Source organism: Pygocentrus nattereri, chromosome 30 (assembly GCF_015220715.1).
Source record: "Pygocentrus nattereri isolate fPygNat1 chromosome 30, fPygNat1.pri, whole genome shotgun sequence".
Taxonomy (NCBI): Eukaryota; Metazoa; Chordata; class Actinopteri; order Characiformes; family Serrasalmidae; genus Pygocentrus; species Pygocentrus nattereri.
This window is the reverse complement of record NC_051240.1, coordinates 19,420,148-19,445,416: the sequence shown is the minus strand read 5'-3', so window position 1 is coordinate 19,445,416 and position 25,269 is coordinate 19,420,148. Positions and strand designations below refer to the sequence as shown.

The 25,269-nt window shown below is 43.7% G+C and overlaps 2 protein-coding genes across 7 annotated transcripts in view; one reads left to right on the top strand and one right to left on the bottom strand.

Annotated features, from left to right (window-relative positions):
- gpd2 (glycerol-3-phosphate dehydrogenase 2 (mitochondrial)) overlaps positions 1-2,157 on the bottom strand; it is a 55,088-nt gene extending 52,931 nt beyond the window's left edge. For 2 of the 6 annotated variants that reach the window (XM_017683530.2, XM_037536498.1), the window contains exon 1: positions 2,029-2,157. The gene's annotated coding sequence lies outside the window, so the exon portion shown is untranslated. Of the gene's footprint in view, positions 1-1,721; positions 1,986-2,028 lie in introns of those variants that run through there. The other 4 variants (XM_017683529.2, XM_017683532.2, XM_017683531.2 and 1 more) reach the window with 3 other exon arrangements.
- Positions 2,158-13,876: 11,719 nt separating this feature from the next.
- nr4a2b (nuclear receptor subfamily 4, group A, member 2b) lies at positions 13,877-21,504 on the top strand. Its single transcript, XM_017683526.2, has 8 exons — positions 13,877-13,981; positions 14,527-14,621; positions 15,474-16,315; positions 17,634-17,763; positions 17,902-18,065; positions 18,270-18,472; positions 18,610-18,788; positions 19,991-21,504. The coding sequence occupies exons 3-8, from the start codon at positions 15,476-15,478 to the stop codon at positions 20,245-20,247; spliced, it is 1,773 nt and encodes a 590-aa protein (XP_017539015.1). The 5' UTR covers positions 13,877-13,981; positions 14,527-14,621; positions 15,474-15,475; the 3' UTR covers positions 20,248-21,504.
- Positions 21,505-25,269: the final 3,765 nt, after the last annotated feature.

Genomic DNA, 25,269 nt, shown 5'->3' with positions numbered 1-25,269 from the left:
CAGTAGGTCAGAGAAGAGCTCACAAACCTCAGTCTGACAGAAGGACAAACAGACGAGACTGACACTGACAGCTGACACATCCTAGTCCCAGCCTCTCTTCATCTGCAGCGGACGGTCAAAAGAGCACAGCATGACCGGAGAGCAGTGCCTGCTTTAGGTAGTGAGTCACTTTACGAGGGTTTGAATCCACGCGGGCCCTGCATGGGCCGGCTGTGCCGACCATGTGAGTGAAGATCACAGGCAAACGTTATATCATGCAGCTGGCTGGCGAATGAGTTACTGGACCTAATGAGGGAGATCCTGGGCTTAATTGCAAGTTGCAGGGCAGTCTATCTAAATATTATAACAGTCAAGTGACTCAGCACTGCACGCCCACTCGGTCTGCATTTTCAGTCCCACTGCTAAGCTTCAAGACTTGCTCTATTACTGTTGATTCATTCTGTTTGTAAAATGATTACATCATAGCTCATTTACATTCATTACTGCTGCCCATTGCTCCCACCTGCCATAAACATGATTCAATAAGTAACGTCCCTGCGACTGTTTTAATGCAATTATAAGTCGTAATACAAGAGCAGTAAAAGGCAATGGATTAATTTAGAACCGTGAGTTCTACATAGAGCCATACAGAACCATTTCATTTGTTCAGCAGGCTTAAATGGTTCTGTGGATGGTGAAATGGCTCTTCAGATTCATGAGAATGTGTTGTATATGGTTCTATGTAGCACCTTCTATTGTTACGATGTCACGCTTATATATATAAGCTTATAAGATGGATGAACCCATTTTGGTTCTACATAGAACCACTTCCAAAAAGGTTGCATGGAGAGCCGCATAGAACACACTCTCCATCAATCTTTAGAACCGTTTCACCGTGCAAAGAACCATTTAGGCATGAAATGGTTGTATACAGAACTCATGGTCCTAAATAGAACCATTCACTTAACTAAAGAACCCTTGATTCGAGAACATTGTATATGGTTCTATATAGAACCTTCTGCAAAATAGGTCTATATAACACCAGAAAGGGTTTGCCTGTTGTTATAATGTCACCCTTGTGACGAAAGAGGAACACTTTTTCGGTGCTAGATAGGACCATTTTCAAAAAAGTTAATAGAGAACCACATACAACACATTCTCCTTCAATCTGAGGAACCGTGCTAAGAACCATTTAAGCGTGAAATTGTTCTATAAAGAACTCATGGTTCTAAAATGAAGCCATTCCCTTTACTAAAGAAACTTTGGTAGAGAATGTGTTATACATGGTTCTATATACAGCCCTTTGGAAAATGGTTCTATGGTTATATATAGCACCAGAAAGGGTTCTTCTAATGCTATGACATCAAGTGTGCAACAGCAGAAGAACCTTTTTGGGTGCTTGGCAGAACCATTCTCATAAATGTTCTATAGAGAACCACATACAACACATTCTCCATCAATCTGAGGAACCACTCTAAGAACCATTTAAGCATGAAATGGTTCTACACAGAACTCACGGTTAGTTCTAAATAGAACCATTCAAGAACCCTCTTGATAAGAGTGTAACTACCACTTGAAAGCTGCTTGTTTAAGTTCTTAGCACAGCCGTCTCGCAAGCCCTTCCATCAGCCAAATGACAGGAACATGACGGAAGGTTCGGTCTTGTTCTAAAACGGCGGTGTTTCTTTTAACGAGGCTGTTATTTTCTGTGAAACTCGGACTTTGCAGAACTGCTGACTTACTGAAAGGCGGCCAGGATAAACGCCTCGCGGTACCGCTCAGCATCACACGTGTCCGCCGCTAACACGACCAACATCCTCTGTTATGAGGTCGAGCCCAAACAAGCAGGCCATGGCATCTCTTCACCCGTCAGACGTGAACTAGTTCACGGACACGGCGCTCTAGTTTAACCGGAGGCAGCGGAGACGGTCACAGACACCCACCACCCGCCTGGCCGCTGCCTCTGGCTCTGTGAACTAGGCTAACAGCCTCGGTCAATGTCTTAAGTGTAACACGACCATAACAGAAGAGCGTATGTAGTTTTCTTACTTACTAATTGCTGTGTTTCTGGTGATAAAGGTGGGCTACCCACATAGGAAAAGCATGGACACTGCAGGTAACTGCACTGTTGTTACAGCATTTCTTATCCAGGAAGAAGTCTAGCGTTTCGGGTGGAGTTTGACGGGCAGGCGGATCCTCCAATCAGATCGCGAGATTCCGTCTCTTGTCCAATCACATTTTAGTAGGCGTGTTCCAATGTTATCGCTCCTGACGTAACCGGGATTTAGGTTTGGCAAACGCCGTTTTTATATCGCCGTCAGGCACGAGCCGTGCTGTACACGTGCGAACGAGAAATATGAGACGTGTAGTAGCTTCATGTGGCACTGTGCGAAAAGCAGAGGTTAGGAATTTGCACGTTATCCCAAGTTATGCATAACGAATGAGTCTGCGTGGTTTTATGATTAAACCTTAAGTAAAACGAGGCTGCCTGTTTGAATTCATTACAGGCTCAAAACAGTGCCGCTCTGCTTAAAGGGGAACTCCACCGAAATTTACTAAATTACCGCATGATTCAATGGCTGAGAGGTAAACATGTAATAAAGGTGTAAACAGCCAGTTAGAGAGGTGTGATGTGAAATGGCTCTGTTGAGAAACCAACCTGGATTTCTTTACAGTGGTGGTGAATGGAACCAGGGGTTGCAGTGTTTACAACCATAATACGGCCAACTTATTTACTATCCAAAACAGTGAACCTACATGTGTCTTCTGTCTTCTGGGTTTTAAATGTAATGCCAATGACAAAATAGTCAAATCTGGAAAAAAAAACATACATTTCCTTTGGGATTATTTGCCTTACAATGCCCTGCATGAGCGGTTTATAACAAATACATTTTGAACCAAATACAAAACTGTCATAACACAATCAGGCAGAACGTATTTGGGACTATTTCATGTTTCTCTACCTTTTAAAGACATGAAAGGGGAACTCCACCCATTTTTCTAAAAGATTCTACATAAATAAATGGTTGAGGTGTAAACAAAGCCAACAGAGTGGTTTGGTGTGAAACGCTCCATTCTAGAAAAAAAACACAGTCAGGATTGTTCACAGTGGTGGTGATAGGAACCAGACGTCCACCTGTAAAGGCTCCCTCTCAGACAGTTATTACATGAAATATACGCTGCCTGATGTCTGACACATTGTTTCCAGTTTTGTCGTAGTACTTTGGCTTAATTCGCATTTGAGTCTGTTTATTTTAATCAGTTGGTGATTTTTTTTTAAGATTTATGACTATTTTGCCGTTATCAACATTGCACTTAAAAGCTCAGAAGACACATGTAGGTTCACTGGTGGTTATGGGTAGTAAATCAAATGGCTGTACTGGCGTTGTGGCCCCTGGTTCCTATCACCACCACTGTAAAGAAATCAGTAAGTTTCTTTATAATGAAGCAGAACCGAGCCACGCTGGATCACATCTCAAAGACTGAACTTTTAAGAAATTTTGAAAACTTGGTGGAATTCCCCTCCGGTTCCCACCACCACTACAGTGAACAACTGTGACTTGGCGTGTTTCTCTAGAATTAAGCATTTAACACTAAACCACTCTGAATATATATATCTTGTCCTTTTAGTATCCTTTAATCCCCACTTCCAGTGTTTCACATGAACTTTGATGAATGTGTTTAAGCCTTTGTATGTGTGTGTGTGTGTGTGTGTGTGTGTGTGTGTGTGTGTGTGTGCGCGCGCGCTTTTTTCTTTCAGATGGGTTTCTCTTTGAGCCTGGTGCAGGTGCTCTAAGGCGAGCAGGGCCCCCTCCGCTAAGCCACCCCCCCTCGTCCCCCCAAAAAAGAGGTCTATCAGGCGTAATGGGAGTTGGGGCTGCTGACGTAACGGTGACGCAGTCAACTCCAGCCCGGACAAAGTTGCCTCTGTCAGTCTGGGATTCCCTCAGTACAATGGAAAGCCTTCAGGCGGAGGCTCAGTGAGCTCGGGATCAGATGTGAGCGCAGCCTCCGTTACCGAAACTTTCCCTAAACGTGACGGGAGGCGGCGGAAGCCTCGCGTCATTCAGATGTATTGTGTTTCTGCTATTGGGCTTCACTTCTCTTCTAACTAATGCATGACGGCGCGTCCTGACCACGCTTTTGTCACGGCTCCCCCACAGGCTGTAGGTTGATGTGGTGAAGGGAAATCTCGAGAAAAAAGGTCACTTCATTAACACCAAAAAATCCCGACTTACCAGTAACGTAAACACTAGCGGTTCCCGTTTGTTTTGGCGCGCGGAGTCACGTGCTCTCTCAGACAGACTGACTACTTTTCGCGTTTGGCTGAAGGGAAACGGAGTAAAACAGCACAGCGTTGGCGAATAAGCGCTGTTTTTAAAGACACTTTAGTCTAAGCTGCGCTGAATGTCAGCGGTGATCCCTCCATTCACCTCGCTTCATGTTCCGTGGGATTAAACGGGAGAAGGACAGCGAAAACCCCCAGTGCTGACTTGGCACTTAGACCATGCACTTGTGTGGCTGGACTGAACGCAGGTGACATGCTGTAGAAATAAAAAAAAATAAGGCGTGGCCACGCCTTATTAACGCGTGGGAACGAGATCATAATGCGTGGCCACGACTTAGTAAGGCATGGGAGTGAGATGATTAAAACGTGGCCATGACTTAGAAAGACGCTTTACTAAGTCATGGCCACAACTTCATTATGTATTGTACTGTATTGTATTGTATTGTATTGTATTGTACTGTATTGTATTGTACTGTAATGTACTGCATTGTAGTGTATTGTACTGTATTGTACTGTATTGTATTGTAGTGTATTGTAGTGTATTGAACTGCATTGTAATGTATTGTACTGTATTGTATTGTACTGTATTGTACTGTATTGTATTGTAATGTATTGTATTGAACTGCATTGTAATGTATTGTACTGTATTGTACTGTATTGTATTGTACTGTATTGTACTGAATTGTACTGTATTGTATTGTAAGGTATTGCGCTGTTCTGTGTTCGGCTCTGTTCCTTTTTCTCTCCGTATCAACAGTGACTTCTGTTTCTAGCAGTATCTGAGCTCAGGACCGGCTTTCTCTCTAACCTACTGGTAACTAGCGAAGATACATTCTGTATCACTTCTTGTAAGTCATTCTGGATTAGAGCGTCTGCTAAACGCTGTAAATGCAAAAGGAGTGGTTCTAGCTATTTAGAACCCTAAATTCTAAAAGTGATAGAATTATTTCATTGCTGCTGTCGGAACAAAACCGCCTTTTTCAGTTTTTGACATAATTTCTCTGTTGCTCTTTACACTGTGTGTACATTTCATAATGAATGGAATTCATTAAATGGCCTGAATTTACTTGGAAAAAAGTCTGTTTCCATTGACATACATTAAAAGTAAAGTCGTTTTTTCCCTTCTACTTTAAAGTTAGGATTTTGGAGATACGAGGTTTTGCTGCAATAGCAGTGTCAGGCTTAAATGGTTCTTCAGATTGATGGAGAATGTGTTGTATATGGTTCGATATAGCACCAAAAAGCGCTCTGCTGTTGTTACAATGCCGGATGTTCTCCATCACTCTGACAAACCATTTCACCATGCAAAGAACCATTTAGGCATAAAATAGTTCTTTATAGAATGGTTATGAATAGAATTTAGTGAGTTCAGACCATGCCTTCAGCATGGTGGTGGTAGTATGAGGGAGGCGGAGAACTCTGAGAGCTTGGGCAAATAATAGCGTACTTAACCTAATTAGTATTTATAGGCCACCTGGACCTTATTCGGAATTCTTAAAAGAATTCAGACCTAGCAGTGAGCACAGAGAAAGTAATAATTGCAGGAGATTTTAATATTGACTTTGAGAACACAGCAGATCCATTAAAAAGGCATTCTCATCTGTCTTAGACTCTGTAGGTCTTACTCAGAATGTAAATGGGCCTACACATCACTGTAATCACACTTTAGATTTGACTCTAGGTGTTGATGTAAATAATCTAACTGTTCTTCCACAAACTTCAGTAGTTTCAGATCATTACCTAATCTCATATGAACTAGGTCTTAATGAAAATGTATATACATCACCCCGTTATTACATGAAGCATTCAATAACGCCGGATACAGCTCAACACTTTACTGAGATCATTCCAGACTTATCAACCATAGCTTTTCCTTCATCAGACCCAACAGAGCTAGACAGATTAACAGACTGCCTAGAAAATACGTTCCAATCAACCTTAGATAACATTGCACCTATAGAAATTAAAATGATGCAACAGAAAAAGCTCCATGGTACAACAATGAAATACGCACCTTAAGACAGATAGTTCGGAAAGTAGAGCGCAAATGGCGACTAACCAAGCTGGAAGTATTTCACTCTGCCTGGAAGGACGGCCTTAGCAGGTATAGAAAGGATTTATCAAAACACGCTCAGCACACCTGTCCTCACTTATCCAAATCAACAGAAACAATCCTAGAGTTTTATTTAACGCAATCGCAAAACTGACCAAAAACCAGGCAGGATCTGAACCTCAAACACCCGCTAACTATAGCAGCAATGATTTCATGGACTTTTTAAATAAGAAAATCAAGAATATTAGACAAAAAGTTCAACCGATACCAGCAACCTACCCATCACCTGGTTTGGCTGAAACAACACGAAATGTGGTTATAGAAGAGAGACTGGAAACTTTTTGTCCACTTCAGCGGTCAGAACTAGAAAAAATAATACCTTCATCAAATTCTGCAACATGCACACTAGACATGATTCCAACAAACTTGTTTAAACAAGTACTACCAGCTATAATTAAACCCATTTTAACAATAATTCATTCTTCTCTTAGACTGGGTCATGTAGCCAAATCATTCAGACTAGCAGTGATTAAACCGTTGATAAAGAAGCCAAATCTTGACCCCAGCGAACTGTCGAGCTACAGACCCGTTTCCAACTTATCATTTATTTCTAAGATTTTAGAAAAATTCCAATCTGGTTTTAGGCCTCACCACAGCACAGAGACGGCTCTAGTTAAGATAACAAGTGATCTTCTTCTGCCTCTGATCAAGGCCATGTATCTCTGCGGTACTACTCGATCTAAGTGCAGCTTTTGACACTGTAGATCACTCTAGTCTCTTATACAGACTACAAAACATGGTTGGAATTAGAATAGCATTATCCTGGTTCACATCTTACCTCACTGACCGGTTTCAGTTCATACAATTAAATAATGTATCATCTAATTATACAAAAGTGAAATATGGAGTTCCACAAGGTTCTGTTTTAGGTCCTCTGTTATTCATGTTATACATGTTACCATTAGGCTTAGTTATAAATAGATATGGAATAAGTTTCCACTGCTATGCTGATGATAAACAGCTGTACATATCAGCCAAACCAGATGATCAATCCAGATTAAATAAAATAGAAGATTGTGTAAAGATATAAGAACCTGGATGCTGCAGAATTTCCTTCCTTTAAACCCAGATAAAACAGAAGTTCTCCTTCTTGGTCCAAAGGCTGCTCAGAATAAATACTCAGATTTAATGTTAAATCCTGCTGACTTCTCTGTAGAACCTGGTTCAGTAGCTAAAACTCTTGGTGTGACGATTGATTCAGATCTAACATTTAATCAACACGTAGGTAACATTACAAGGACAGCGTTTCTTCTCTGAAACATTTCAAAGTTAAGAAATGCGTGATCCCTACATGATGCTGAAAAATTGGTGCATGCCTTTATAACTTCAATGTTAGATTACTGTAATGCATTGTTGTCAGGAAGCTCCAACAGGAACCTAAATAAACTTCAGTTAGTTCGGAATGCTGCAGCTGGAGTTCTCACTAAAACCAGGAAATCTGACCACAGCCGCCCAGTTTTATCAGCGTTACACTGGCTTCCTATCAAATTCTGTATTGATTATAAAATTCTCTTATTGATGTATGAAGCCCTGCATGGTCTCTCACTGGAATACCTGCAAGATCTTATTTCCCATTATGAACCGCCTTGTTTACTCAGATCCCAGGATGCTGGTTTTCTACTGGTTCCTAAAATTCAGAAGACTTCAATGGGGGAAGAGCTTTTTCTTACAAAGCCCCCAAATTGTGGAATAATCTCCCAGTTAATGTTCGGGACTCTGACACCGTCTCAGCCTTTAAGTCCAGACTGAAAACATATTTCTTTAGTTCAGCTTTTGATAATTAGCCTTCCCCTTTAGATAAAGGCAGGAGATCCAGGGGTTCATGGGCATAGAGGCTTATGGTAAACTGAGACGTTGGTGCTGTTGACCCACCACCTCACGCGATCCCACAGGTTTGTTGATGGTGAGTGGGGGGATCCCAGTGTCTCAGGGTTCTCTCATATCTATGTTCCCTTCTGGTTCTCTCCTTTTAGTTTATGCTGTTATAGTTAGATCTGCTGGAGTCACCGGCCACACTCTGGGGGAGATCATATTTATTACAGTCAAACTCCTGAGCAGAACTCATTTTGTCTCTTTACTCTTCCTGAGATAATGACTGCCCTCCCGTCCTGCTGAAGACTGACCAGACGGGCCTCCTCACCGTCACCAACCCGCTCTCCTGCTCATTTGTGCTGCAGCACCCTCAGTTACATCACTGTGCCATCCAGATGTACCAGCACTGAGATAGGATGGGACTGTTTCAGCTCACTCACACTTTTCATAAAGACTCAGTCAGAGACTGCCTCAGTCAGAGACTGCCTCAGTCAGAAACTGCCTCTACCAGTGCAGTTTCTATAGCTTTACCATCCAGTCATCAAACAGAGATCCTCTCAGCTTTTATTTGGTATTTAGCTTATTAAACTGTAAACACTGTCTGACCAGAGGAGGACGGCTCTCCCCTTGTGAGTCTTGGTTCCTCCCAACGTTTCTTCCTCCAGACTGAGGGAGTTTTTCCTTGCCACCATCGCCTCTGGCTTGCTCACTGAGGGATGTATGTTATAACTGTATGTTTTCAAACTTCTGTAAAGCTGCTTTGTGACAACATCATTGTAAACAGCGCTATACAAATAAACTTGAATTGAATTGAATTGGGCTGGAGTTCTGGTCTGGCTTCTGCTTGTAGCTAGAAGGCCAGACCCCCACCTCATAGCTATAGTAGGACTGATGAATAAGGCGGAGATGGGGTGGTGGTGGGGATTGCGAACACTTTGTCATGGGAACGTAAGGTGAGGATTTATAGGGCATTCGATTGGAAGAAGGAGGGGGTTCAGGCATGTTCCTCCCTCCAAACATGTTGTGTAAGCCAAATAACACAAAGGACATTTTTGATGTCCTATACTTCATTTTTCCCTCTTGAGATCCATTTTGGCATTTGTGTGTTTTTATGTCCCAAAAGAAGTATAATTCATGTTTGTGTCGCCATCTTCCAACCTCTCTTCATAACTAAAACTCTCTTAATTTAGAATTAAACAGTGTGTGTTTGCAGTTTCCAACTGATGTACAGTACTGTGCAACGGTCAGAGACCACGCCCTTTATTTAATCTCCAGTCAAAATGGCTATTGAGTACAAATTGGTCATTTTATGTGTTAGGCAGAAAGCAGAAAACAACTTGATATAATATATAATTATAATAGTGCTGAGTCGTCTTCTCACAGTGGAACGATGGACAGCAACACCTGATCCTTTCAGATCTGAAGCAAAAGTGGAGCTGTATTTCCTCCCCTCTCTCTCTCTCTCTCTCTCTCTCTCTCTCTCTCAAAGCTGAAAGCTTTAAATACAGTTCGTAAGTTTGGACTGTGGCTTCAACATGGTGGTGGTAGTATGAGGGAAGACTGACTAAAGGAGGGCGGAGAACTCTGAGAACTTTGGCTGGAATTCTGGGCGGCTTCTGCCTGTCACTAGAAGGCCGGGCCCTCCTTGTAAGTGAGGTAGGACTGTCATAGGCCTGAGGAACAGGGTGGCGGGGATTGTAAGAACTTTGTCACAGGAGACTGAAGGTGATGTGAATTTATAGGGTGTTAGACTGGAAGAAGGAGGAGTTTCAGGCATATTCCTCCACCCAAACTTCAGTTATTCCATAGCTCCATTTTATCTGATGGGGGCAGTTTTGGTGGTCTACCAGGCCTTGCATGATTGTTTGGAGCCCCAGTTCCTTTGTATGTTTTAATGATAACAAGGATAACTTGTACTTGGTGTCTGTTTTGACTGGAAATTGAGTACATTTATGATGTTTCCATAGTACTGTGGGCATTTTACCTGTGTTCTGTGTTCTGTGATTGTGTGAATGTGTCTGTAGACTCAATAGGCAGGTACATGTAAATATGCTGGTTTTCATAATGTCACAAACGCTCTGGCTGTTTCACACACAGACCGTATAGACTGGGGAACGCTGAACGTGAAACTTTAACACTTTAATCAGCCCACGTGGACTTTATTTCAAAGAAGAAGGGGACATTCTGTGTGCTTCTGATTTCTAACCAAAACTAATGTTATACAGTTTTGGGTGATGATGCAGTGGGGAGTCAGACAATATCATATACATATTATCTCCAAAATGGTGACTTTACAGGAGAAGAAAAAACCTACTTTACTTTTAATGAAAGTCAATGGAACCAGACTTTTTCCCCCAAGTCATTTTGGGCTGCTTCTTTTGGTCCATTCTTCGTGAAATTTACACACAATGTAAAGGACAACAGAGATTTTAAATTATATCAAAAACTGAAAAATGACAAAAATGAAGATACAGGGTTTTCTTTTGCTGATGCCATCTCTAAAGCTCAGAGCATCTTACTCTACCTGCTTTCAGGTTATTTACCATAAAGACTTGGTTCCAAGTGATAAATTGTAACGGTTTTCTACTTTTCTGCTTTTTAAATGCCAAAACTTGTGAGTGTATTTGTGAACAAAGGAATCTAGTTTTTCCTCACTTCCATTTCAGACATTTTCTGGGTTTACATTCATTCTGTTCTGTTGAACTGGCTCAAATTTAGAACTCTCGAATTTCATTTTAGACCGAAATGATCCCAAAAACAGGAGAATAACAAGCTTCATGCTGATTAAAGCTAGATGTGGTAAGAAGTTCCACTGCAGTTCTATAGAGGTGTCAGGATTCAAGGAGTTTTTTGACCAAATACTTTTCCATACTTCTCCTGCTCGAGTTGGTTTGGTTTGTGTTTACTTCTGCTTTTGTTTTACTTCTGCTTTGGACTGCTGCATATCAGTGACCTCTATGTTACACTGCTCAGCTCTGGTTGTAGTGAATAGTGATGTAGGCCCAGACCTTGTTATGCTTTGCTTAGCAGTGCTTTACATCTTGAGGGCAAGCTATTGTATTTGTCTATTTATAGTAGTCATCGGCACACCTTCGCCTGTGCTGGAGGGTTTTGTTGTTCAGTTCAGCTGCAAAGGGGTTTTTCCTTCATGAGCGAATGCGGCACTCACCACTGTGCTCCTGTGAGGTCTATTTTTCCTACTGCTAAGCTCAGCACTGCAGTCTTTGACAGATCTAACGTGTCTCTGATTGAGTTATTCTGATTTTTCAGTCTATTGATGGCCTGCTTTATAGGTCCACCTGTTGAGTGCCATGTGTCTCTCTCTCTCTCTCTCTCTATATATATATATATATATATATATATATATATATGCTTTTTAGGTTAAATGGTAAAACGCATATTAATCAATCTTACATACACTGTATTTAACATTGCTTATGGCATTTTACAGAAGTGGAATGTAAAGTCACAAAGACAAATGATCACCAATATTTGCATTCATTTTAATGGTTATTACACTTATTATTATAGTAAAATACTGTATACTGAATCAGAGTTAAACTATTGAAAATGTTGTATTACAGTAAAAGCAGTGAGAATTTAAATCACTGTAATTTTACAGATTTTTAACATGATTAAGAAAAAACTGACTGTTTTGTTTATTGTTGTTTTTTCTGGCACTCCTGCTGTCAGCCTTTTTTTTTAATGTGTGGAAACTTTTGATGCCTCTCTAATTAAGCAATAGAACACGAGAGGGAGTGTATCGCGAGATAACATGATTTGGTCGCAGTAGATCATCACAGCCGTGATGTTATTTTACAATAACTTGCATGTTCTACTGCTTTAATACAGCAGTTAAATAAATACAGTAAGAAATGAATAAACTGGCATTTAATATGTTCTAATGTTCAGTTCCTTCCTCCTAATTATATCTCCTTAACGAGCAGCTTGGTGCTACGTCAGAGTAACGAGCTCCGCCCACTCGCTGCACAGTCAGCAGTTCGTTCTCCAGCTCCACACAGACCGACTGACAATTTGGGAATTTAGTGTCGTCTCGTCTTCAGAGTCGGACCAAATCGGCTGTCGGTCAAATGTGATCTTAAAAGCGTCCGTTTTCTGTCTGTGGTAAAGTAAGAAGTAAAAACGTTTAAATGGCTTGAGCGTCTCCTACAGCTGTCAAAGTCGTTGCTTAGCAACGGCCTCTCAGCGGAGTGATACAGTGAAAAACCCGTGATGTTATGGCGAAATAACAGAACAGTTAGAACACCAGCTTGCATGACCGGCCTAACTGTTGTATAATAATGTAACAACACACAGCTGGTCAAGGATTAACTTAGTCCACTGTCCACTTACTTATGGGCCCGTAAAAAATATAAAAAGGACAGTAGGCTGAGACCATTTGAGACAACCTGATGTGTGAAAGTTGTATTTATACTGTGTTTTTCCCGAGACTGAAGCCTGACTCTAAGGTGTTAGAACGTGCTTAAACGTGTTGGTGGTCCAGATCACCAAGGCCTGAATGGTGGTTCAGATCACCAAAGCCTTTCAGAATTTTTTTAAGAAGATTAAGAACCACAAAAACAACTGTGTGGAGTCTGCATGTTCTCCCCGTGTCTGCGTGGGGTTCCTCTGGGTTCTCCGGTTTCCTCCCACAGCCCAAAGACATGCAGTCAGGCTGATTGGACGTGCTAAATTGCCCCTGGGTGTGAGTGACCGTCTGTGTCTGTCTGTCTGCCCTGCGATGGACTGGCGACCTGTCCAGGGTGTATCCTGCCTTCCGCCCGATGACCGCTGGGATAGGCTCCAGCTCCCCCCGAGGGAGAAGTGGCTTAGAAAATGGATGGATGGATGGATTTAGAAGCAGAAAAGTATTTGTTATAGTGTATAGACCTGAGACAGATGTAAAACGTATGAGCGGTTTATATTGTGGATGGATGAAGTGACAGCTTGCTGCGAGTCATGGGAGCGCAGCTGTGCCCGTATCTAAATGAAGGGCCCTGTAAACACTGGCCAATGTGGGCCCCCAGTGCTATGGACCCCGGTGCAACTGGTCCCTTTGCTCCCCCATTAGTTGCCCCACTCTTACCATTCTGAATAAAAGGGAAATAAACAGATGTCAGGGCTGCCTGTGTAGGTCCAGGATGGATCACTGACAGGGCCAGAGGAGCCAGTCCCCTCAGAACACCAGGCTTGAACTGGCTTAATGACCGGGGACAGTCTACTGCAAATGAGATGAACGAGTAGCCATTGAGTCCGTAATGAACACATGAATGAAGCAGGAGCCCCTCGGGTCACTGTATTTAAGCTTGGGTGGGCTGTTGCACATTAATGGAGAATTCATCATTTTATGTTACATTTCTAAACTGTTCACTCCACCGACCCTCACTAACGCAATAAACAACCATGTACATTCACAAGAACCAGCAGTTGCAATAGCAGAGGCACGCGCGTGCCCAAGCTCGATTCCTTTCCACTCCGCGCGGAAGCCCCAGCGGACATGCGAAAGCGGTGACCACACACACACACACACACACACACACACACACACACACACACCGGACCCCGCTGTCCCGGCGCGCGCGCGTCAAAGCCTGACGCCGATGACGTGTGGGCGCGCTGGCACGTGGGTCGCGGCGCTCCGAGCCCATAAACAAAGGCACGTTGCGCTCGAGCGCCAGTGAGCAGCAGAGCGCTGGAGTCGCGAGGAGCGCGAGCGGAGTCGAGTCGAGACGCGGGAACTGAGAGCGCGCGAGCTCCGCGGATGAGACGCTAACGGTTTAAAAACTGAGGTAAAGTGCAGGAAAATCGTCTTTTTGTTGTCGTTTTCGTCTTTGGGCGCTTTTTTTTACCCACATCACTTCATCTAACGCCCTTTTTTAGCCAGAGTCTATCCTTAGAAACTAAGCTCGTGCTGTTTTTCGATGTTTTGTGACGGCGGCTGGCTGAAAACACAGCGGTCGCTTTGTCATCAGATGAAATGTCGCCGGTGAAAACTTCGCTTGTGTGTGTTTACGAGGCTGAAGTTGGCTTCTCGTTCGAATTCTCCCGTTCCACCTTAAACGGTGCAGCAGTTACGTTCAGGTCCTTCTTGTCTCGGGGCGCCAGAATGTAAATGCTGCACCATTTAAGGTGGAACGGCAAAATGCGAGCACAGGGCTGATAACTCGAGCTTCGTATCAGGGAGTAAAGATCATTCTGGCGCGTTCGAATTCTCCCGTTCCACCTTAAATTGTGCAGCAGTTAAATTCTGCTAAAGGAGGAAATTCGAACCAGAAGCTGGGAAATGGCCCAAAAAGGTGACCGTTTCGTGTGTTTTTGCCGTTTTCGTCCACAGGAGCTCGGCGGAAAGTCACCAAGTCACGGCGCTCCTGACCGGCCGAACGCGAACTGCAGCGATTCCCCGAGAACCGAAGAAGCAGGTGTTCGGAGGTAAAGAGTGAACGGAGAAGTTTGACTTTACTGATTCATTTAAAGTGATCGCACTGGTTTCTGAACGGTTTAAAGAGCTTAAAGGCGTCTAGGGGACCATGTCCTCTACAGCAACACCCCCATCTCTCACAGGCGAGCCCTGACTTTACACCTGCTGTGTGAAACTCGCTCCATCGGTGTGTGTTTGTGTCCGAGCGGGCTTCAGTTTACACTGTAGGTGTTAGCACTGCAACCCAACACGGCCGGCCAGTCAGTACTGTAGCTACTGTAGATATTAAAGTAACGGTTCACCAGAAAAATCTAATTTGAAGAATATTCTTTATACATCCCCTGCTGAAAACACCCATAGAGACCATTAAGGGGTTCTGCTGGTTCTGTGATATCACAGTGTAAATGATCCTAATTGTTTCCAGTGGCTGATTCTAAATGCATTCGATGGTCTCCTGATGGGATCTGAAAGTATTCTTCAGGCAGCTAGTGGTCTCTATTGGAACCATTGAGCCCATTCCCATTAGAAAAGCACAGTTTTAATGGTCCCTTTTCAGCAGGGTTAAACTTAGTTGCTCAGCCAAGAAACATCACATATTTCTGAGGCTAATCTGGCTATTTAGATGGCTGGCGGAAATCTGAAAATTTGGGTGAGGTGTACTTCAGTTATATTAGCCACGCAGCTCCAGTGGGAAAGTAAAGAAGCGAAGTCCAAACGCCAAACACGTTTTTTCTCCGTCGACTGCGAAAATGTTCAGATCTGTTTTTTTGGGTGAACCGTCCCTTCTTAAACCCACAGGATAAGTCTAAGTTGTTCTGTTTCTGTGCTTCATAATGAATCATCTCCGATCCTCCCCTCCTCAGCCATGCCCTGTGTCCAGGCTCAGTACGGGAGCTCTCCTCCGGGCGCCAGTCCCGCGTGCCAGACTTACACGTACAGCGCGGCGGCGGGAGACTACAGCTGCGACCTGCTCACCCCGGAGTTCGTCAAGTTCAGCATGGACCTGACCAACGCAGAGATCGCTGCCACCTCCGCGCTGCCCAGCTTCAGCACGTTCGCGGAGGGCACCGGCGGCACGAGCTACGACTCGAAGGCGCCCTGCCTCTACCAGGCGGCCCACTCCGGAGAGCACCTGTGCATCAAAGCCGAGGACATGCACGCGCACGCCTACCCGCCCCAAGCCGAAGACGGGACGTCGTCCCACGGCGGATACTACAAACCGGCCGCCCCGGGTTTCTCCGCGCATCCGCCGCCTCCTCCGCCGCCGCCGCCGCCGTCGCACCACGTGTGGGAGGACGCAGGCTCGCTGCACGCCTTCTCCCACGGCTACCTGGCCGCCTCTCACGTGATGGAGCAGCAGCGGAAGGACGCCGTGTCCCGGCTGTTCTCCTTCAAGCAGAGTCCCGCCGGCGCGCCGCCGCCCATCAGCGCCTGCCACGTGCGCTTCGACAGCGCTCCGGCTGCGCACCGGCCTCTGGAGAGCGCGGGTTTCAGCGTGCCGGCGGCGCTCAGGAAGCAGCACGGGGTGGGCTTCCCACACCCGCTCCACGTCGGGCACGCGCACGCGCTCGCCGAGAGCCCGATGAGCTCGCCGCCGTGCCGAGGATCCCCGTCCAGCGAGGGCTTGTGTGCCGTGTGCGGAGACAACGCCGCCTGCCAGCACTACGGAGTGCGCACGTGCGAGGGCTGCAAGGGCTTTTTCAAGGTATGTTGAAACGTCTTCACCTTTTATTGCCCCTCATCTCACTCCCTTCTGGTACGAGCTACGGAACCAACACAAACTGCTGCTGTTATTACTGCCAGACATGAAACTGTCACTGGGGTGGTTCCCTCAGGGGTCCATCTCAGTACCTTTAGTCATAGCCATAATCTGTTCTAAGCTGTACTGACTCCACGCTCCCCGTCTCGCCTCCAGGCTTTTATTCTACTGTTCTGTTCTAAAACACTGGGTTTTAAAAAAGGTACAAATACGAATTTACGGAAATACTGGAAAATACATGTTTAAGGCTCACAACTGGACCTTAAAACCACCGCTGTACCTCTGGGGGAACGTTTACATTGTTTGTACCTTGAACAAAAAATGTACCTGCACAGAACCTTTATTTCTAACCGTGTATGATTCCGTATCAGGGCATTGCTGCAATTCGAGTCTGATCAATTCTGCAGGCTCTATTTTACAGTAGCTGCCCTGAACAGTTTACTGTTATTATTACTACTGTTTCATGTCAGGGCACTTCTGCAGTCTGGGCCCACCTGGCCACCTTGTTTACCATTCAGATATTTCTATCTCTCACTTTGCCCACTTTACACTTTCTAATGGTGTTTTATTGTCTCTTAATTTTATTATTGTTGGAACCCAAACCGGGACCCGAGTACCTAATTTAATTCCCTTACATGTCGACTTGTTCTGGAATGACAATAAAATGAATAAATGAAATGAAATAAATATAATTTAGCCTAGTTCTTAAAAGTTCTTGCCTAATTAAAAAAAACAAAAACAAAACAGTATGTTTAAAAGTAGTTCCCACTCCAGGACAGATATGAGAGATAAAGTAGATTAATATTAGTCTACAGTATCCTCAATTACTTGATTTTCATTCATTTGAGCCAATATGCACCTGGGGGATCAGCAGCACTCATCTCTCACCAGTAAGAATTTGGTGTCAAATGAAATTGGATTGGACCAGAAGTAGACCCCTGCGGAACTCCCAACGGTGAAATTAAGCCGGCTCTTTATTTCGGCATGGTGATAGGATCATCGCACTAATCCGACAAGAGAGGTCGGGGGAGTCAGTGCCAGGGGATCCCAAATTATGACAGCCCACGGCTCTGTGTTTACTGAATGTCTGCCCTGTCCTGCCCTTGAATGTATTACACAGCTTTGCTTTGGAGAGCCCAGGCTTGAGAGCAGGAGCCTCTTTTTCTCTTCTTCAATTACGAAACTGCACTGTAATTTAAGTGTTTAGATTCCTTGTTTGATGGTACAATCCTGTTGAAATGATTACTGCATTGTCTGTCTGTAGCGCACGGTGCAGAAAAATGCCAAATATGTTTGCCTGGCCAACAAAAACTGCCCCGTTGACAAAAGGCGGAGGAACAGATGCCAGTACTGCCGATTTCAGAAGTGTCTAGTGGTGGGGATGGTGAAAGAAGGTATGACCACGTTTGAACAGCGCAGCATTGCACTCATTTGAAATTACAACATACCTACACATCACCGTTCCTGATGGAATAAATGTGATGAAAAAATGTCTGGATTTGTAATAATGGGGTTGGCGTGTGTCTTCCAAGTTGTAAGGACAGACAGTCTAAAAGGTCGAAGGGGTCGGCTCCCCTCCAAACCCAAGGGTCCACAGGACGTCCCGAGCTCCTTGTCGCCTGCCAGTCTCCTGAGTGCCCTGGTAAGGGCCCACATGGACTCCAACCCCTCCATAGGCCGCCTGGATTACTCTAAAGTGAGTGGCAAGCTTCACTGCAGGAAAGGGTCCACCAGAAATAGCTGCACATTAACTTCACTCTAATTGTTAGCGACATTGACAAGCATTCTTCAAGCTAGAAATGTAAAAGTAAATGTGTTTTAACAATGTTTTGTGAAAACAAGGTACTACTTAATGTAGGCTTAGTTAACTGACTGCTACATTTTTCCCCCAACACTTAAGTTTCAGGTAAGCCCCGACTACCACAGTGCTGCAGATGAAAGCCTCCACATCCAGCAGTTTTACGATCTCCTAACAGGGTCCATGAGCATCATCCGTGGATGGGCAGAGAAGATGCCAGGCTTTACTGATCTCCCCAGATGCGACCAGGAGCTGCTCTTCGAGTCAGCCTTTCTGGAACTTTTTGTTCTGCGGTTGGCATACAGGTACACACCACATTTCCTTCTGCTCTTGTTCTTTACATATAATTCAGCATCTTTCTGACACTGAAAAACACATTTGCCAATCAGCATGTCAAGCCCAAACTAACCTTGATCCAAATGTGGCCTGATCTCATTTTCAGATCGAACCTACCAGAAGATAAGCTCATTTTTTGCAACGGCGTGGTCTTGCATAAGCTGCAGTGCGTGCGAGCCTTCGGAGAGTGGATCGACTCCATCGTGGAATTCTCCGCCAACCTTCAGAGCATGAACATAGACGTTTCTTCCTTCTCCTGCATGGCTGCCCTTACAATGCTAACAGGTCAGACAGACCATTTTTTTAGAGCAATTCTATAGAAAAAACACGATTTCTTACAGAAGCTTTAGAACCACTTTACATATTTATATTTACATACACATTTACATACATTTATATAAACATACACTTTACATGATAGTTATTAATTAGGTAATAAATGTCTTAAATTCCATTAAAATGCACTTAAATGCATTTTAAATCAAATAAAATAAAAAATAAAAAGGGCAACAGTGACCTGTTGCTTGCCAAATAGCGACATCACATTCATCTATATTGTTAAGTCTCAGATCTTGATGGTTACTTATCTTACTTTATCTTCTCCCTCACTCAGCATGATACCTGGCTCACCCAGATATTTATATTTATCAGATTTCCTATTTTAATGTACCATGAATGCTTTTATGATTTTAAGGTGTTTATGACCTGATTAACAACCATAAACAAACTACTTCAAAACCTCATAAACCTTTATAAGGACAGTCTTATAGTCACATGTACTGAATCTGTCAATGCATAAAGAACCACTTCTGTAAATGAGAAAGCAGGCATGATGAACCTTTTTAGGTTTTGAAGATTATATACCTCATGTATCAAACACAAGGCCCGACACAATCCCATCCGGCTCGCCAAAGTATTTACATATTCTATTAATATTAGCTCGTCTCACAATGCGCTGCACTACAGTCCCCATCATGCACTGCAGTGTAATGCCCCCTGACTCTCCTACCCCAACAGCAGTCTATGAGACAGCAGTTACACCTCAATTCTACACAAATCCACACCAGTCACATCACCAAAATGCATTTCAGCTGCAGTTCAGCCAATGTAAACACCTGATATCAGCTCAGCAGCTCAGAAACGGAGCCAAAGTCTTAATGAACAGTAAAGAAAGGATGCCAGGTGTCTAGTTCAAGCAAACAGGTAGCACCTGGGGACATTTAAATTTAGAATATTTTAAGTATTCATATAATATTTCAAGATCTACTACACGTGTTTGTATTTTACTGCTGAAGTTTTTGTGTATCTTGGGAAAAAAAAACCTCTTTTTCCTCTGGCCCCCTGATTTGATGAGGTTTTTTAATACGGCCCCTTTAGTGGTTTAGTCTGGCACCCCTGTTCTATACCAATTATAGAGAGTCATACGTCGATACCACGAATCATCTAGGAACCTTTTTTTTGACTGTGTTCTACTTTGCCTTCCACAGAGAGGCACGGCCTTAAAGAGCCCAAGAAGATGGAGGAGCTTCAAAGCAAGATTTTAAGCTGCTTGAAGGAACACGTGTCCTGTAACGGCGGTGCCCTGAACTGCCAAAGTCATTTGTCGAAACTGCTGAGCAAGCTGCCGGAGCTGCGCACCCTGTGCACGCAGGGACTGCAGCGCATCTTTTACCTGAAGCTCGAAGACTTGGTTCCGACGCCTGCCACCATCGACAAACTCTTTCACGACACGTTACCGTTCTGAACACGAGCCTGCTTCCGGACAGTGACCTTTCCACTGGACTTGACTGAGGCGACCACGCCACAGCCTCGGATACGCCAACACACGAAGGAGGTTTTCTTACGCTCTCGTTCAAGCGCTTGGAGATGGGCGCCTTGTTTTTTTCCCCCCCACCTGTACTTGACAAACCCTGTTTCCTACCAGTATTGGCTAGTAGAAGTGTCCGTGACCACATCCCAGCAGTTTATCCCTCACCTGACTGAACACATGTAATTTAATGATATGCACTGGGTGGGTTAGAGAAGCATCTACAACAAACTACCGACAGTAAGCAGTGAGCTACTAGCCAATCCTAGTTCAGGAGGGTTTGCAAGTATGTACCACCACACAGCCTGAGCACTGGAAGCTTTTCAAGCACCAACTACTCCAGTTCTTGCGAATATGAACTCATCCCAGTGCAGGAGGCAGGAGTGGCTTGCCGGAATACGGGTGGGGAAAAAATAGAGGCGCACTGAAGACGAGCCAGGACTGAAGTAAAGACATGAAACACGACAGGATGGACATTTTTTTGTGGGACAGGGACAAATGTCGTGCTTGTTAATAGTTTATCCATCGAAATAACTCTAACACGTTGATTTGAAGCGGTTTAAATGTGTTTGTATCGTTAAGCGTCACATATTCATATGAAACTTGTCTACTAGCAAAAGCAAAAACGCCACTGGACATTTAAAGGGAATTTCGATCCCAACATGAATTATTCTGGGTTTTATCTCGAGGGTCAGGAACGTGAGGAGACCTGTATTTCTCATTTATGAGTGTCAAACCCTGCTGTCTTTATTTTTCTCCAGTCATATTTGTCTTTTTTTTTTTAAACAGATCTCGAAATATGCATGGAGTTTATGAGCTAACCCCCCTCTCCAGCACTGTCATTTCATATTGAAATAACGTTTCTTCTGTGCGTCTTGTTTCAGCTTCCTAACACTTTCCTCTCCATGGTTTTTATTCACCGACGAACTGACACGAAGCTCAAGTTTTCAGCCTATGCGCCGCCTTCTCGTTCGAATTCCGCCGCTCCACCTTAAATGGTGCAGCAGTTACATTCTGGCCGCACCGTTTAAGGTGGAACGGCGAAATTCGAGCAAGAAGCCGGCGAAAAGGAAGCCAACTTCAGCCTCGTCTACCTGACGCGGCTCTGCGGCGCGGTCTGTGTGTATGAAGGTCATGAAGGTACCCGGTATGAATCGTGCTTTGCAGAAATAAACCCGTGAAAGTCAAACCGTCGCTTTTCCACGCTGTTCAGATCATTTCCTCGCTTTTACCCTCTACACGTGGGGTTCGTGGGACGAATGAACGCGCGGATCTGACGTCAGCCGCTCCTTTTCGTTAATTCTGAAATTAATTTATAAATGCGTTTCGTTCAAATTTGAGTCTACGCCTTGAATGACATTTTTTTTCAGCGGCTAATTTAATTACAGGGACATAAAAAAATATTTTAAAAATGATCCGGAATAAAAACCAACGCGACTATTAAAAAAAAACACTAAAACAAAAGAGAGATGCACAAAAATGACCCCCTGTAATACGTAAATTAGGCTTCGTTGGGCATGGGATCTCCTTTCAGACTGATATTTATTTTACTGTGTAAAAGAGGGGGAGGGAGAGAGAAAAGAAGAGACGGGGAGAAAGAGAGGCTCGGCCTCAGAACTGCAGAGTAGAAACTTTTATTTTTCATTTTATTCTGCAACGCAGCTGCCTGCACACCACTAATAGCACATGTAAGATTCGTTGCTGCTTTTTTTTTTTTTATAAGTACAATAAAATAATATTGATTACAGTGCAGAATGCAGCGGAGCCAACTCTCACCAAGGCCTGGGAGCGGCTCTCAAAGAGCAGCGTGCACTTTTAAAAAGGTCACGGCGTGTTTCAGGCCTGTTCCCGAACAGCTGAAGTAAGAAAACACAGGCAGGATCTGCGGAACAGATCAAATGAGGTGGGCGCCCTTATGCAGTGATCAGTGGGGGGAGGCAGCCTGCCCTGCCCTGCCCTGCCCTGTACTGACTCATTTCGACGCTGCTGTCTTTTTTTTCTTTCTTTTGAATAACTAGACTGTCTGAGGACCCCCCCCAAAAAAAACCCCAGCTCACGCCCCCCCAGTAATACCTGACTGCAGACCCTCAGAACCAGTTGCATCCCAGCGGTTTCACTCCAGCAGGTTGAAAATCCCGCGCATGCGCAGACACTTGTTTAGGTTTTTCTTAGCGAATTTTAGGCTAATGTTCAGTGTTTCAGTCGTTTTGCGTGTTTCCAATAAATTTGTGATACATTTGTTGGACTAGGTTTCTATTTTAAGCTTCAGGCTGAAAGAAACTACATATAGAGATTCACAGGGTAAATATTACACGAGCCTATGTGGCCTGGGTAAGCTAAGTTAGTGGGTTATGTAGTTGTTAGACATTTGGCTTTAAGTGGACACTGAAAGGAATAAAACTACACCTTAAGCAGGTTTAAGCTAAGCATGATATTAAACTTTAAGGTAAATCTAATTTTATTTTTTAAACGTATCACTGCTGAAAAATGTCAAGTGTAATGCTATAATAAGGCTTATGGTTTAATCGCGTAGCAGGGGCTGCTTCGTATACTGGTAATATCCATTCCTGCATATTAATATGCTGGTAGTAAACAGGACAAACAGCCGCTGTTTACATCGGACACGTTGGAATGGCTCGTTACGCTCAACTTACCTATAAGGACTTTATTTACATGGCACAGTCGCGCTGTCCTACTGCGCATGCGTTCCACTGGCCTGAACCCGCTGGAGTGAAGCTGCAGGTGTATGCGGATCTGCGGATCTGTGAAACGTGCAAAGTGACCGTGTGCGTCGTAATTTACCCTTTTATTCACCAATGCTATGACGTGACGATGGAGAACAATATACACGTGTAACTGAGACTTCAAGCACAGCCTGCTTCTGCGCTCTCGCCTCGGATGAACTTTATGCAAATGAGCTGGGCGGCAGCCAATGAGGTGTTGGGATGTGGCGTATTAAAAGGCGAATGACACCAACCTTTTAAAAAATTCTACAGAATAAAATGGGAAAGATGTAAATAAAGTCGTTCAGAGTGATTTGATTTGAAATGCTCCACTCTAGAGAAACTTCCCGAGTCAGAATAGTTCACAGTGGTGGTGACAGGAACCAGACGTCTGAAGCATTTAATGCCTCTAAAAGCTGTGGTGTCTGAGACACTGTTTTACTAAAGTTTTGAGGTAAGGATTTGGCCTGAAATATATATTTTCAAAATCTATTCATGATGGAGAGGTACATGTAGGGCAAAAGAGTCTACAAAGAAGTTTCTTTTCCAGACTGACCACCATCATCAACATATGAAAAGATCGAGATGCATGTAGGTTCACTGGTCATTTTGGATACTCAATAAAATTCATGCAATTTTTTGCATTGTAGACAACATGACACCTGGTTCCTATCACCACCACTCTAAAAAACGTCTGGCAGGTTTCTCTAGTTTCACATCAAACTACTCCGAATTACTTTGTTTACACCTCAGTGACTGAATTATGCAGAAAATTAGAAAAATTGTTGGAAATCTCCTTTAAGTCAAGCTATGTACTTTGCACTTAAACAGTCTTAAAATCCTGGAGTCTTGCAGCCCCCTTAGTGTTTCCACTACATGCAGCTGTGTTTCAGATGAGTGAGTGAGCTGGACTACATTGCAGCTAACTAACTAAGGAATCTGCCACAGTGCTAACATGCCAACGACAGAAAAACCCCAGTCTAGCAGTGTGACCTTCCATATCCATACAAAAAAAAAGATTTAAAATTAAAAACGTTATTTATATTTATACATATATATATATATATATATATATATATATATATATATATATATATATGTGTGTATAAACCAGAAACTGGCGCATGGGAAACCAACTTCAGCTTCGTCCTTCCTGCTGTGTTTTGGGGGTTTGTTTAATTTTTATGAGTATTGATGGATTTGCTGATGTGTGTGAGCTTGTGTTTCTACCGGAGCGCTAAACTCAGTTTTTAACATCAGGTGCAGACTAAATAATTTCCTGCCAAAAGTTACAGAGAGCAAACCATACAGCCTAGATTAGCCTGTGTCTTATAATAAAACAACCTTGGTGAAAATCGGTTGAGTAATAAGGAAGTTGTGGCTGATTTAATCCTGAGACTCATCGTCTCTCAATACAAGTGAGTTTGTTCACAAGCGGATATTGACCTCTCCAACATGGCGGACGGGCAGACGTATTGCCTCAGATAGAGAACAACAGACAACGCGGCATCTCAGCATGTATATCTATGGATGTAGCTAGCTAACTTAGGTAGCATGCTAGCTAAGTGATACTTTTTTGATCCCACAACAAATTCGACCTCCGCATTTAACCCATCCGTGAAGTGAAACACCACATACACACTAGTGAACACCCACACTAGGGGGCAGTGAGCACACTTGCCCAGAGTGGTGGGCAGCCCTATCCACGGCGCCCGGGGAGCAGTTGGGGGTTAGGTGTCTTGCTCAAGGACACCTCAGTCATGGGGATCGAACCGGCAACCTTCCGGTCACAGGGCCAGATCCCTAACTTCCAGCCCACGACCTCCAGCCTGCACACTGCACATCTGGTTCTTTAATAAAGGCAATGATTCCTTTTAGACATACATGCTAAAATGGTTCTTTGCATAGTAGCACATTCTTTAGCTGGAAGATGTGTTGCACATGGTTCTATATAGAACCTTTATGAAAATGGCTCTATGTAGCACTAAAAACGGCTCTTCTATTGTTACAAGCTTGACACCATAACAATAGCAGAACTCTTTTTTGGTGCTATATAGAACCATATTCAACACATTCTCCATCAATCTGAAGAACCATTTCACCATGCAAAGAACCACTGAAAGCATGCAAATGGTTTTGTATAGAACCAATGGGTCTATGTTGTCTTTACCAAAGAACCCTTAAAGAACCATCTTTTTAAGTGTTTGAAGCTTGGTTTGCAGGACTGCAGCTAGAC

Excerpts from the sequence above, each read along its gene's own strand:
- nr4a2b (XM_017683526.2), top strand. The coding sequence starts at position 15,476 with ATGCCCTGTGTCCAGGCTCAGTACGGGAGCTCTCCTCCGGGCGCCAGT. Across the intron at positions 18,473-18,609 it reads GTTCTGCGGTTGGCATACAG|ATCGAACCTACCAGAAGATA; the intron begins GTACACACCACA and ends TCTCATTTTCAG. Across the intron at positions 18,789-19,990 it reads TGCCCTTACAATGCTAACAG|AGAGGCACGGCCTTAAAGAG; the intron begins GTCAGACAGACC and ends TGCCTTCCACAG.